Consider the following 15,033-nt stretch of genomic DNA (forward strand, 5'->3'; position numbering starts at 1 on the left):
ATAAAATTACAAATATTTTCTTCTTTACTCTGCAGGTAGGTAAACCCCAACCAGTCTTTTTGCGTTCAGAGAACACTTAGCTTTGGTTAGTAGAAATTTTGTCAACTAAAGCACTGTAGAGAAGATATTTCTCTCTTCCCTCTTTTTCTCATTTTTGGGAAAAGTTTGATTCAATTCTCTCAACACCAGAATTTTTTCCATGTCAGCTAAGCTACAGATTTATCTTAACTTTTTTCCCTTTAACAATGCATTTTGTTCCCTTGTTAGAAGAATAGCTAAGAAAAAGAACACTCACCGAATGGGAATTTGGCGATGATTGGTTTTTCTGAAGCCAAGGGAGTACCGATACCGTACTGATTTTCTGCGCACACTCTAAAGCTGTATTTTTTGTTTGGCTCCAGTCCCACCACATCGTAATGGCATCCACGCACATAGCTGCTTACTTTTATCCATGCCTGTATAAATATTAAGTACATTGAAAAGTAAATTATCTAAGAAATATACTTACATAATACTAGCATAAAATATTGAGAGAAAAAATCAATGAGTTTGATAATTGCTCACGATAAAAAAAAATTTTGAAAAAAATGTTCAAAGAGTTACTGAAGCTGGCTAGAGTTACAAGTAAATTAGAGCCTCTATTTATCCCCAGAAGAAATTGAATTTAGCTTATTATTGGTTAGCATAGGCCAGAATTAAAAACAGGAAATATGAGAAGAATTTTTATATATAAGCATACTTATCTTTATGGGTGAAATGCAAAATAAAAACACGAATATGGGATAGATGTACCCAATTGCTTTTCAAAAACGTTTAAACAGCTTGTTGAGAGGAAATTTTAAACGGAAACTATGTCATACCACCCGCATTTATTTTTGCAATTGAATAAGGTTCGAACGTTTAAGTAAAGTAAACGCTTCTAAATTAAACTCTAATCAATTTTATTTAAACTGAAAGAAATGAAATTAATCTCTGATGCGCAAAGCTTTTGCAATATTCTATATCACCCTGGGTTTCACAAATGCTGCGACGAGTTAATTCGCTATCATTCAACTACTACAACCTTTAATCATAAAAAGCGAGTTAATTCGTCATGAACCCATAATGTTTAATAAAGTTGTAGAAGGGTCCTTACATAAGAATTGAAATATAATTTTAAGACAGTTTAATAATAGCATCGAAATAATATTTCTTTCCGATAATATCGAAGATAATAATAATTATCTTCTTTGTACAAAGATAAATAAAGATACATAGAGTGTTTTTTCATCAGTGCTCTTAATATAGTATATTTCAAAAATCCACTTAAAAACGAAATAAAGATAATCACTGTGTGTCGAAGCTATTTGAGTGAGAATAACACAAAAGTTAGAGTATTAAATTCTAACAAGTCATTAAAAAGGAAAGTGAGACAAAAACAATCAATGCATGTTTGATTGCCGAAGAAAAAAAAGGCAGCTATAAGAAACCTTTTCAAAGATGGATCTTTATAAAAATAGGCATACTCAGATCGCCAGATACTCGGTCTGAGTAGGGCTCATTCGATCTGAATAGATTCTCAGATCGAATCTGAGCCATACTAAGATTCAATCGATCAGATCGAATTCTGGCAATTGAAATGAGCATGCAATTTGTGTTACACTCGTATTAGAACATTTTACAACACAATAAATAGTCATAATGTTAATCATAACATTCATACATTTAGAGCTGGATCTAATTTCTCGACGACATAGTTAGTTATTGGACTACCGCCATCATCTAGTGGAGGTTTCCATGACAGGGAACAGTTTTCTGGAGTGATATCCGAAATTTCCAGTGGCCCTTGGGGTGGTCCAGGTTTATCTGAAATGGTTTAAAATTAGGTTTATGATTACAAATTATTATCCAAAAAGGTTCTATCGTAATGGCTGTTCCATTTTGTAAAAAAAGAAATGTCTTACCAACAACTGTGACTCGGCATGATGCAGAGTCTGATCCTTGAGTATTCGTGAGCTTCAGTGTGTATCTACCAGAGTCTTCGCGTTTGCTCTTCTTGTTGAGGAACACGACAAACTCTTCATTGACTTCACTTGTTACGCGATCATCCGGTTTTACTTCACTTTGATTCTGAAAAAATAAATAAATATTGATCTCTTCATCTTCAGCAATCGAGGAGGCAAGCGTATTGGATGGTTGACTGAATGTAAATAATAACAAGCTTCCCCAAATAGGAGGAAATTTAGAAAACTTTCTGTGTATCCTTCCGCTTACGTTATGCTTACGAGGTGATGTGTGAACAGGTTTAATATTCTAAGAAGTTTTATTGATGTGATTTATGTTTAAATTTACATCTCATTTTACTACATGTAAGAGTTTTCTGTGATTTATAAATTCTAACAGGTAGTGAGCCGCAAACATATTTAGCAAAATTGATATCACAATATAAATAAAGCGCAAAGTTAGCCATTCTTTGAGTGTTATCCCTTTTTTCGCTATATTTGTGTGTTGGCCGGGATAGTCTGGTTGGTAGGGCACTGGGCCCATGTACAAGCGGTCGTGGATTCGATCCCTGCCGGCTCAAGACTCCCCGTGTAGTTAATGGTGATTGATGCACGTTAAATCTGTCGAGTCTCAAAGTCCTCCATGTTCCCATAACAAATAATACCTCTAGGGGTATTGGATCCAGGAGTTTCCTCGTCTTCTGGATTGGATTCAAAAAGCTATGGAGTTGAACATTAGTAGTCGTAAACCCAAAATTGGGTCGGCTTGTTCAACGACGGTTATTAAAAAAAAATTGATGTATTGTATTTTTTGAGTAGCATCATAGCAAGTTTGCGGAGTTTTCCCGAATTCATTTGTTGTCTGTTTTGTTGAAAATTAGAAAGAAAGAATGCGTTATATTCAAAACACTACTTGTATAATTATAGTGTATGAGGCTTTTTATCATGTTTAAGAGTAAAAATCAGTCGGACGAGGTTACCCGGAAATCGTACGGCAAATTTTAACCACTAGCGCCATCTGCGCCTAACTTTACGCGGTCAACCATCCACAATATGCTGCTCCGAGTACTTCCAAGAAGTTTTTTAAAAAAAAAAAAATTAAAACGAAAAACTTTTTTAAACATAAAAATTGAAACTGACCACTGTCCATAATGCGGTGGGTGCCGGGCTTCCAGTGTATGGAACACGAATAGTGAAGGGTTCTCCAGCCGATACAGTCAAGTCTCTCATGGCAAAACTAGTGTCTAGTTTTGGAGGACCTGTAAAAAAGAAAACATAAGAAAATAAGAAGGAACTTTTTGAATCAGTGGTCTGCCCAGACATTTTGTAAAAGGACCGTTTTTCGTTAAATTGTGAAAAAATTAGTCACATTCTTTCAAACAGGGTCCGCTTTTATGAATTTGTGCAAATAGGGTTCGGTTATTGCAAAACACTTTTTCAAGGAGTTTTTAAATTGTAAATAGATACAAGATTATGCTTAAAACTGTAAAACTATAATTAAAAAAATTAAATTAAAAAAAAATAAACAGCAATTACAGCTACTAAATTAGCGATGCATTTGGTAAATATTTGGTATTTAGCCTATACTGCTGAACGCAGAATATTCATTTCAGACGAATAAAGGAAGAAGCGTCTGCCGTCGTTTACATCTGTCTTTCTCCCCCCCCCCCTTCCTGGGAAGGTTTTATTCGATTAACAAACAATAATGAAGATAAACTAATTTGTGAAGGGTTCGATTAAAAGAAAAATCATTTTGTGAAGCTCCGTTTTTAAATTAAAATATTTTGTGAAGGGTCCGTTTTTATGAAAAGATATTTTGTGAAGGGTCCGTTAACGGACCCAAATTTCTTCTAAGCAGACCCTGTGAATGTTTATCGTTTCAAAAGAATCAGAACCGTTTTTTTTCCTAAGACCAGTTTAATTTCTTCCACAACTTCAAGAATTTTAAAACAGCAAAAGTTTAAAGAAAAAGTTTTTGTATCGTAATATTGTTCAAAATTGCCGCTATCGTAAGTAGTTATAAAATTGAGTCGTGTTTCCGTTCCAGTTGATCCACAGTATCGTGTCATCAAGTACTCTGATAAAAAGGTTCAACTTAATGCACTATTCTTCGGGTTAGAGCAATTTTGATTATTTAAGTTCAGCATGTAACATTTAACTATACAATATCAAGCTATAAATAAACCTTTAACACATTTCGTTAACTTCTTCCGTACTTTAACACTGTAATTCGATTTTAGAAGTTTCGCTTAAGAGTAAATGACCCTATCAGTATTGAAAATCGCTTATAACATACCTTCCCAATGTTACCTTTGCTACAAATCAGACACGCTTTGAAATTTCGATGAAGATATGTACCGCATCAAGAATTCGCTAAATCATCTATTGCCGTGCTAGGCTAGAGCCTTGGACATAAGTATATTTTTGATAACTCCTAAATTTTTTCTAAACTTGCCACATCAGTTCAGCTTGATGCTCCGAAATTTTATTCCATTCGCATAAGTACCGATTCCCTAATTAACGATATGAGTTACTCCACTGTACTTGGAAATGCAGCCCGTCTTGATTTGCCTCTTTCGGCTACCGAGGTGTTTCTAGGTTTACTTTCACCTTTATTTTATTCCCCACTTCATTTTTTCAAATGTGTTTTGTTTTTTCTCCTTCACGTTTAGTGAGTCTTGAGAATGCGTGCCTGTTTTTGAGTGCTCAAAACAGGTCGACTTTCTCCACCTTACTAATTTCAGAAGCTAGTGTTTATATTTTCAATAATGTTCTTCCACTAAGTTCTCTAGTAAATACTAAATTTAGAGTACTCACATGGTGGCATTCTGGCAACTATTCCATCTGAGTTCGAGCTCCATGGACCTTGTCCGGCAGCATTGCAAGCCGCCACTCTAAATTCGTATTCGCTGTTCTCTTGCAAGCCGCCCACTCTGTGCGTCAGTTCTGGAATGGTGACATTGGTGGCTCGTGTCCATTTGTTATCCCCAATCTTTCGTTTCTCGAGGACGTAACCAGTGACCGGACTACCTCCGTCCGTCCTCGGTTTCGTCCAAGATAACGTGATGGATTCCGTACCAGTTTCGACGGAATGTGGTATGCCTGGTGGTCCCGGTGGATCTGCAATGAAAGGAATTTACTTCCTGGTACGCATTGTAAAGTTTTATTATCACATTAAGTAAGATTCTTCTGGATGATTAACTGAATGTAAATAATAACAAGATTCTAAAACCAGAAAATTTCCTGTGTATCTCTCCGCTAATGTTATGGGATGAAGAGTGAAAAGATTTGAAGATTTCTTACAGAGATCTTATCTAAACTTACACGTAATTTTATAAATTCTAAAAGGTTGTTAGCAAAAAATCGATGTTTGTATTATTATTTATAACTGTCGTTCAACAGCCGACCCAATCTTTCGGTTTACGATTACTAATGTTCAACTCCGTAGCCTTATAATTTTGAATCAATCCACAAGACAAGGAAACTCCTGGATCGAGTATTGGGAGAAATATGCTTTCTTGGAGGATTTTCTTGATGGAACTTACCCTCATTTGCGTTACATAGAGAGGAAAACCGCGAGAAAGCATTGTGTCAGTGCAAGCCGGATGCGGAATTCGTATGGACCAGCCATCGCTGGTATTCTCACCTTGTTCACCTCATTTGAAGGCAAACACTCTTTCCATTGAACCATCACGGCTCTAATAAATCAATTAAAAAAATTAATCACATGACATTTATAAAGTCTGTATTCTTTACAAGGAGGAAGCTCAGATAAATGTTGAACACCCGAGGGGTTGCCGAGCAGTGGACATCTACCTCAGATACTGGAGGGCGCTTGAGCAATTACAAGCCCTGCAAATTGAATTTCTATTAACCTTTTGTTTATGTTTTTGATATTTTTCTACACTTTTTCTACGTTCTAATGCTCTAATGTTTTAAATGTTTATAATCTTTTAATCTTTCCATGTTACATGTTAATTTATGTTTAATGTTTATTTTCCTAGTATGTTTGCGTGGAGTGTTAGCGCGCAGCAGCGAACGATACATGTACCAGGTGCTGCTGTTAAAAATGAAAAAAAAAAAAAAGATCTATAAAGTGTGAGGGTTACCATATTTTCAGTGTTAAGTTTAACGTTAAAAAATTTGGTTCTAAATAAATAGGTTCATGATTGGTTCACGAAAGCATGATAATTTTAAATCAAAATATTTTTATTCGAACCCATTGGTTTGCATTTGGTATTATAGGGAAAAAAACAAAAGTTTCTGCCAATGCTGCAAAACCCTATTTAAAACTAAAAAGGATTTCTGGAAAACACGTGTTACAAAACAAGATACTCAATGATCTGGTTTTAAAATCAAATGCGATACATCTCTGTGAAGATCGCTTAGAATAATACTAAAGGTAAGATTTTGTAGGCTAATTCTAATAGCAGGAGTTTGTAACTATCGCAACATTCAAAGGCTTATTGTAGTTTTTGTAGGTACTTTGTAAACAGTTGACGTTATTTTGTAATTCGCCAGGCTGATTGGCAAAATATACAGTTTTTTCGAGTCAATTTAATTCCTTTTTGGTTCATTGCAGTGCACCCACATACTTTGAGGCTAATTAGAAAACATATAATTCAAACAGTTAAAAATTATATAAAAGTCCTCAAAAACACTGTCATGAGTACAGAAGGCTTATATTAAATTAAACTTATTAAAGATGTATTACTGTATGTTTTAGATTTATTATTACTGTTTATACATTTCCTAATCAAGCCAAAGGCGTATGACTGATTGCAATAAGCCTGAAATGTATCAGGCAGATTAGAGAGCGTCGAAGATTTTGTCAATTTGCCTGACTCATTGCGAAATACCGTCGAAATTTCCAGAATGCCAGATTTTTCAATACGCCTACAGCATTCATAAATGTATGAGTGCAATTTTTTTAAAACTTCAGCTGTCACGTTCAGTTAATAAGACAATGTAAAATTTAATGGCTGAGCATCCCGAAAGCAACAAAATAGCAATTTCATTAATTAAACAACGGCAAAATTAAATCAACACGTAAGTTGTACTACACACTGAGTCAGACATATGAAACTAAAAAAGAAGTAATATATTTTTAAAAAAAATAAAGTCAATCCCTACTTTGGTCGATAAAGAAAAATTTTTACTTTAGTTACTATTTATTAAATAATTTCAATTTTTTCTCCCAAATAAAACTAAAATTAATTAATTAAATTTAATGAATGAATTAATATTCGAAAAAACTGCATTAACATCGAGTGACATCCACTACAAGCTCAAAAAAGTTGAAGTTGAGTCAAGTTAGTTGAAGTTGAGTATATGAATAAAAAGTATTTTACGAACGATTAAAAATTTGAACTCGATATAGGGAGAGTGTAAAGTAATAAGTAGGAATTGAAAAAAAAAGGAAGCATTGAGGAGTCACGGGGTCGTGGGTTCCGTGTTAAACTAAAGAACATAATCATTCTTACTGTAAGGAAGTTTAGCGTAAATAGGCTCCATTGTGGCTGGATCACTGGTACCATACAAATTTTCGGCCATCACTTTGAATTCGTACTGCTTTCCAACTGTTAGATTGCGCACCCTGGTGGCTGTTCCATTCACAAAACTGCTCACTCTTGACCATATGGAGGTGCCCACTTCTCTCTTCTCAACGATGTAGTTGCTTATCTCTGCTCCACCGTCATCTTTAGGTGGACTCCACTTCAGAGTCAGGGAATCACCTTCCACCTCTTCTGCTTTCAGATGCTCTGGAGGTCCAGGGCGATCTAACAAATAACAACATTTTTCTTAATTAACCTTTTACTTACAATTAGTGGACCAAACTGGCTTTATCATGCTATGCGCCGTCTGCAAAAGATGAACACAGAAAGGAGCGCAATTAATTATATTTTATATTCCAGATTAAATGTAATCGAGATTACTTGGAAATCAAATTTAGTTTTGGAATCAAGACTAGATGGAGATATATTTACTTGTGATCGTGAATCAATATTGCTAGTATATGTTGTACACTATCTTTTGATTTGTTGTTGCTTACGATTCAGTTGTTGATTACGTTGTGTATTGTTGATTACGTAAGTTGTTGATTATATTTGAATCAATATTGCTAGTAGGGGAGAGTCGGTTAACCCCGCCCACAGCCAATTTCATATGTGTAGAATATTTTTTCAAGTCAATGGGCAATCGGACATTAATTGTTATATTAAAAAAAGATTATTTTCAAAGTTTCAAGTATTTATGCAGCTGTTAACATGGTAAACAATTGTTTTGAAAATATGCAGAATACAGTAGTCATGAAATTAAGAAAAATTGGTTGAATGTTTCGATTAAACTTCATTTTAATACTAAAAAAATTATTTTTTCTATACATACAGCATTAAAGTACGTAGTCTTAAGTTTAATTTGCACGAAGAAAGAAGTTTATATGCGAAAAATTGTTCGAGTAATTACAAATTTACAAAAAAATTGGATTTCGGGTAGCCCAGCTCACATGAATGTTGGGTATCACCGCCCAATTTTATTTCGTCGATAAATGTACGGTTGCAAAGATTATTATTTTATTGCTTCAAATTTGAATGTTATATGCATTTTTAACAACAAATATTGTTGTTATTAAATGATTGTTATTAAATGATAGAATTCACTAAAAGTATATAAATATGTAATAAATAAAATAATTTTGTGATAAAAATGATAAATGAGGTTTATCTATTGTCAATACATTGGTCACTTTCATTTACACCTGAAAAAACAGTCAAAAAACATAATTTTTGTAACTGGGCGGGGCTACCCGACACATTTTGAAAAGAGCTGAAAAACATGTTTTTTTAAATTTCTATTTTTTTAAGTTAAACTATTCTTTTTTTGGTTTATTCTTTTTGAATTATTATTATTTAATTAGATGGTAAAACAATAGAAACATACAAAAATATTGATTATTACTCAATATTATACAGAAATATAAGCAATACTCCTTAAGTGGGCGGAGCTACCCGACTCTCCCCTATATTTGGAATCTAACTGTTGATTTGTTGTTGTTTACAATTAAGTTGTTGATTATAAAATTGCTGATTACGTAAGATATATGTTGATTACGATTAAGCATGTATAGATAAATTATGGTTGAAACTGGTAACCATTGTAAAAGATGGAATCGTTAATTGCGGTTACTCATACTCGCCATTAAATTTGTAATCGTTACCTCATTTAAATTGCTTGTCATTACGATTAACGTTGCAGTCACAACCGAAGTATGATTACTCGTAATTATTAAATATGCAATCGTTCATTTTACTTGTAATCGCGAATAAAATTGAAATTACTAATAATTGCGATGAAAGCTATTATTGCCACCTAATAAAAATTAATCTTAATCACGATTAATGTTGTAATCGTTACATAAGTAGTTATTTTTAATGATGCTGATATTTATAAGTACAAATTGTTTATTATTTGTTACGTTGTGGATCCTGACTACAAATAATCAGCTACTTTCAGTTCGTTACATTTCGGTCCTTTTTTTTATTATAAATACTGTTTCGTGTTAGATGTCTTGAAATCAAATTCTTACCTAAAACAGTGACTTTACAATAAGCTGTGTCAAATCCTGAAATATTCTTCAAGAAGAGTTTGTATTGTCCCGAGTCCGATCTCTTAGAATTAGATATGCCCAAAACAACATAATCATCTCCCACCTTTAAAAAAAGAACAAATAAATATAGACATAAGCATATTTTAGATAATGAAGTGAAAATAGACTTGCACAGGTAGTAGAAGCTATTTTAATCCTATTTAAGCAAACTACACATAATAATTAAAACATAAGCGTTTCACTTTGAAAAAAAGCGTTTCACTTTGAAACTTGCAAAAGAAAAAATTGTTTTAAAATGCCGGACTCACTTTAAAGAAACATCGTGGATCCTTTTCATCCAAATCAAGATCATTTCTTGACCAGATGGCGTTTGGTTTCGGAAAACCAGTAAATGGAGCGGTCAAGCTAAACTCTTGTCCCGCCTTGACTGTGATGTCCTTCAAGGCTCCTGCGTCGATCCTTGGTTTATCTGAAATTCAAGTGATATAGTTTATTTTTTTAAAGTTGTTATCAGTAACCAGTTGACGTGAAAACACGTCGGATTATTGCAGTGACTTATATACTCTTCGTGCAAAATAAAAAAATAATACCAATGACTACCAAAACTCGATATTTCAAGGACATTGTTTGATAGGTTTCTTTTGCATTACCAACAAAAGTGCTTTGTATTGTGGAAAATAGAGGGATCTCGGGCAGTAACCAATTAAGTCGCAACTTGGACCGTAAGTATTAATTTGCGGAGAAATTGCGAAACAATTATCAGCGACAATACATACAGGGTCTTCGCTCTACGAGGCTGAATCCTACCAAGGGTCTGTTTAGAAGAAATTTGTTAACGGATCCTTCACAAAATAATTTATCTTTTAATCAGACCCTTCACAAATTTGTTTATCTTCATTATTGTTTTGTTAATCAAATAAACCCTTCCCAGAAGGTGCAATCGCTGTTTATTTTTTAAAAATTAATTTTTTTAATTATAATTCTACAGTTTTGAGCATAATTTTGCATCTATATACAATTTAAAAACTTCTTGAAAAAGTTTTTTTTGCAATAACGGACCCTATTTGCACAAATTCACAAAAGCGGACCCTGGTTGAAAGAATGGGACTTAACGTTTATTTTATATTCACAAATTACGAGTCATTGTTTCACAATTTTACCAAAACGGACCTTTCACAAAATGTCTGCCTACACATTATTAAATTCAGAATCCGACGGCTAGTATTGTTCTTATAATGTATCTTATATATTTCATTATTTGTTGACATTTTTTACTAGTTCTAATAACAAGAAACTTTTTCTTAAATGAATGGTTAATTTTTGATGGATGAAAAGGTCGTAATTTTTCGTAAAATTTTTAACGGAACCATTTACCCTGCTTTACACGTCATTTCTCGAGTTCAATTCTGCAACATGTGGGGAGCTTTTAAAATTAAATTTCGTGTTTAAAGGGTAAAATTAAAGTCGGTTTAACTCACAGTTTAACCTCATTACCGCGATATTGCTTAATGTGCAATATCGCTTTAACACATACCTGGTCCTGTCAGTCAGCAATGGATCATTATTAATGTATTTTACTTGTTTAAGCCATCGCTGGGATTCGAACACGGTTCACGTCATTGGAAAGATAACGCTCCATCTCCTGAGCCACCACGACTCACTGATTGCTGCTCAACACAAAAGACTTCCACCGGTAGTCAACAACCACCCATTTCTGTCACTCATAGTCGCAGGGAAGGAGACGTGGAAGTAGCAACTCTTAAGATACTTTTAATTGTCTATGCAATTAGCCACTCAGAAAAACTGTTTATAACTAAAATCTGTCCTATAAAATTAACAGTTCTAGACTACTTTATCTTCCCTCGTTTCAAAATTGCATTTCAAACACGCTGTAAATGATTTTTAAATATTTTTTAAAAAAAGTAAAAGAAAATTCAATCAATATGTTACCGACAAAGTATGAAATGCCGGCATTCTATGGAATGCCTAGGCGTTGTATATAATGCCGCATATTTTCAGGCAAGTTACGAAATATGAGAAGTATTACATACTTTCCCTAGGCATTGTATATAATATCTAGGCATTTTATAGAATGACAAATGCTATTTAGGCTAAGTATGAAAAAAAAACGTCCTGATGAGGTTATTATGTAAATGATGTGCATTTCTCAAAAATAAAAGTGTTATTCTGAAAAAATAATGAGAGTGCCATTAAAAAAATGTATTCGAAATGCGTAAAGAAAATGGAAAGTTGTGCAAAACATAATTTATGCCTTTCTTATTAAGGGAAACAAAATTTTAATATAAAAACCGCAAAGTGCAACAGACAGATTCTGACCACGAGGCGAGCGTTGAAAGTCACGTGCCTTGCCACGTGATATTCGAAACGATGTATTTTATACTTTGCCGGTTTCTCATTTGGCATTCTATAGAATGTGTAGGAAATGTGCGAAATATAAATCGTTTCGTGCATTTACGGCTAGTTTTAGGCATTCTATACAATGCCAAGGCATTCCGCAGAATGCCGGATTTCAAACTTTGCAGGTAACATATTAAAATGTTGATTAGAAATAATGAAGTTTCTTACCGGGTTGATCTTCTACTTTGACCAAAGCACAAGGTTTGCTAGGTGGACTGTCTCCTACGTCATTGACAGCAATTACTCTAAACTCATATTCGTCCCCTTCCTTCAAATTAGGCACCTAAATGAAAGGGAGAAAATTATCAAAAATGTGATTAATGCATGCACAGGGTTTTTCGACTCAGTACCATTCTTTGCATGTAATTTTTATAAATGCAGTCTATGGCTTGGAATATCAAATGAATATTTTGTATCCAAAATCTACATTTGAAACAAATAAAGTAGAAACTAAATAAAAAAAATTAACCTGATGTTTCGTATAGGCCAAATAAAATTGCAATTTGCCATCTCAATCAGTCGTAATAAAAACTCAATATACCACCAATTTAAAATAATTCGAAAGATAAAAATAAATTATACTTTTTTTTCGACTTCATTCAAATAAGACGTCTTTAATTTTCTTTTGATTCGTTAAATATATAAATAAAATCTCGTCCCATTGATTTCTACTTTGACCGCATCAAGTTTTACAATTTTCAAAAAATATTTTTTTATTATTTTTTTTAGCTAAGCTATGCTGAGTTTGCTTATTTTTTTCAAGCAAATCCTTAAGCTAATCATGAAAATGACAATATTAAAGGAAACGACAGTTTTGTTAAAAAATAATAATAATAAATGAAATAAAAAGTTAGAGAAAAATTTGTGATAGTTAAAAAGTTACTGCAATCATTGCTAAAATTGAAAACTACTTATTATTCTTTAATGCTTTTTGCTCAGATGGAAAAATCTCAACAAATCGTAAATTTTCAAAAAAAGTTAATATTTTTAAAAAATTATTTAAGCTATTTGTCTCCTTCTAGTAACTAAGGTTTATTCATCTGGGCAGAAAAGATTTAAAAGTATAAGAAGCAAAAACACTGTGTCATATATTTAATGAGAAAATCAGCATGGAAGATAGTTTGATTATTTTATAACCTTCGTTGAACAGCCGACCCAATTTTTGGATTTACGGCTTCTGACGTTCAACTGCGTAGCCTTGTCATTTTGAACCCTATCCAGAAGACAAGGAAACTCCTGGTATTGGGGGAAATTTGCCTCCGCGGAAGACTTTTTGATGGAACACGCATTTGTCTTACATAGAGAGGAAACCCACGAAAAACCAATTTCTTTTAATTCTTGCTACTTTTTATTTGCATTTTACGCAAATGACTTGATATAACAGCCGCAATATTAAAAACTGTGGATATAGGTAGGTAATTTACGTCGAACTAGAACTGCACTATGGGCTATTGGTGACGGTTCGGGAAACATCCCTGAGAATGATCCGAAGACATGCCATCGCAATTTTGATCCTCTGCAGAGGGGATGACTCCCCTGCTTTGGTAGCCAGATGACCTGCACAGGAATTCGAACACTTTACGGTAGAACAGTTTAACGAGGACCGATACCACGCACCCTCGCTTCCGATGCAGGCTGATCAAAGTGGTCACCCACCAACTTACGAACCGCAGACAGTGATGCTTGACTTCGGTTATCTACTGGGAACCGTGTCCTTACAACTAGTCCACACCGGGACAACAAAGAAAACTGTGGATATAATTATTACTAATATAATTGAAAAATAATTGTGGATATGAATATAATTTTAACTGGTTAAAAAAATTCTTACTTTTGGAACCCTTACAATCCTACCTTTAAGAAACGCTTCACTAATGGGAGAAAATAAAATTAGCATTACACAAGTGAAAACTTTTGATGGTTTTCCATTGATGGATCAACAAAACCTTGATGGTAGCCTTTAACATTTCCATCATAAAACATTATTTTTTTTGATGGTAAACAACATAAGTAACCGTCACCCCATTGTAGGAATTCGGTCTGAATTACGATGGTCCAACATAAGAATAGAAACTTGATTTGATGGTTTGTTCATGTTCCACCATCATTAATTTCCATCATAGTTTCTTCGAAATCAAATGTTGGAACGATCATGAACCACTATCAACCCTAAGTGGGAATTCGGTCTAATTTATGATGGTTCAACATAAAAAAACACCAATTTGTTTTGATGGCATATTCCTGAGAACCAACAAGAATTAACATTAAACAATCATGAAAATGCATTGTTTGAACCATCATGGAACCAAACTTCTTGGATTCTTCGTGAGAATCAAACTTTTCTTGATGGTTACCATCATAGAATTAAAGTAGCATTTTCCATTATGGAATGATGGAAGTTGGTTGGCATATAAACATCATGAGCACAGGATGAAAAATGTTGGATGATGGGGACCATCATGAATTGCGCTGAAACCATCTTAAACCATCAAATTCTTTTGATGGAACCATCAAGAATTTTGACTTAGACAAAATTAACGTAAGACAAATGCCATGCAAAAGTTCTCTTATAACATTAGTAATTTTGATCTGATTTTCGACGAAGATTCTGAAACTATACATTAAGGGCGGTGATTGAGGAACACCCATCAGTTACCGTGAATGTAGTATCCGGATGGGGGATGGTGTTAATGATGTCCCATTCCTTTGCTCCTTTTGGTCTCTTCTCAACGAGATATCCCTGAATCTTGCTACCACCGTCATGCAGTGGCTTACTCCAAGAAAGCGTCACTGAATTCTTCGTTACTTTGTCCACACGTGGCATGTCTGGAGCACTAGGAGCAACTGTAAAAAGAAAAACACATTCATCAATAGAAAACAAACGTTTTGCAGTTATTAACTAAAGCCACTCAGGGTATCAGATGAAATTTTTGTTAGTGCGAGCGTTAGCACATATTTTAACTTGTCGTTAGCACATTAGAAAGTGTGCATATTTTTTCTAAAATAGCAATAAAAAGACTTGATGAA

At 33.8% G+C, this 15,033-nt stretch overlaps 1 protein-coding gene across 1 annotated transcript in view; it reads right to left on the reverse strand.

Annotated features, from left to right (window-relative positions):
• Positions 1-15,033, reverse strand: part of LOC107453137 (projectin protein bent) — a 236,219-nt gene that overhangs the window by 64,062 nt on the left and 157,124 nt on the right. Inside the window, exons 84-93 of the mRNA XM_071185213.1 lie at positions 14,663-14,850; positions 12,175-12,289; positions 9,897-10,057; positions 9,568-9,691; positions 7,466-7,762; positions 4,800-5,102; positions 3,123-3,241; positions 1,944-2,109; positions 1,703-1,845; positions 296-455 (exon numbers count right to left, since the gene is read on the reverse strand). Coding sequence (XP_071041314.1) covers positions 296-455; positions 1,703-1,845; positions 1,944-2,109; positions 3,123-3,241; positions 4,800-5,102; positions 7,466-7,762; positions 9,568-9,691; positions 9,897-10,057; positions 12,175-12,289; positions 14,663-14,850 — 1,776 coding nt within the window. The remainder of the gene's footprint in view (positions 1-295; positions 456-1,702; positions 1,846-1,943; positions 2,110-3,122; positions 3,242-4,799; positions 5,103-7,465; positions 7,763-9,567; positions 9,692-9,896; positions 10,058-12,174; positions 12,290-14,662; positions 14,851-15,033) is intronic.

The sequence above is a fragment of the Parasteatoda tepidariorum genome, chromosome 9 (assembly GCF_043381705.1).
Source record: "Parasteatoda tepidariorum isolate YZ-2023 chromosome 9, CAS_Ptep_4.0, whole genome shotgun sequence".
Classification (NCBI taxonomy): Eukaryota; Metazoa; Arthropoda; class Arachnida; order Araneae; family Theridiidae; genus Parasteatoda; species Parasteatoda tepidariorum.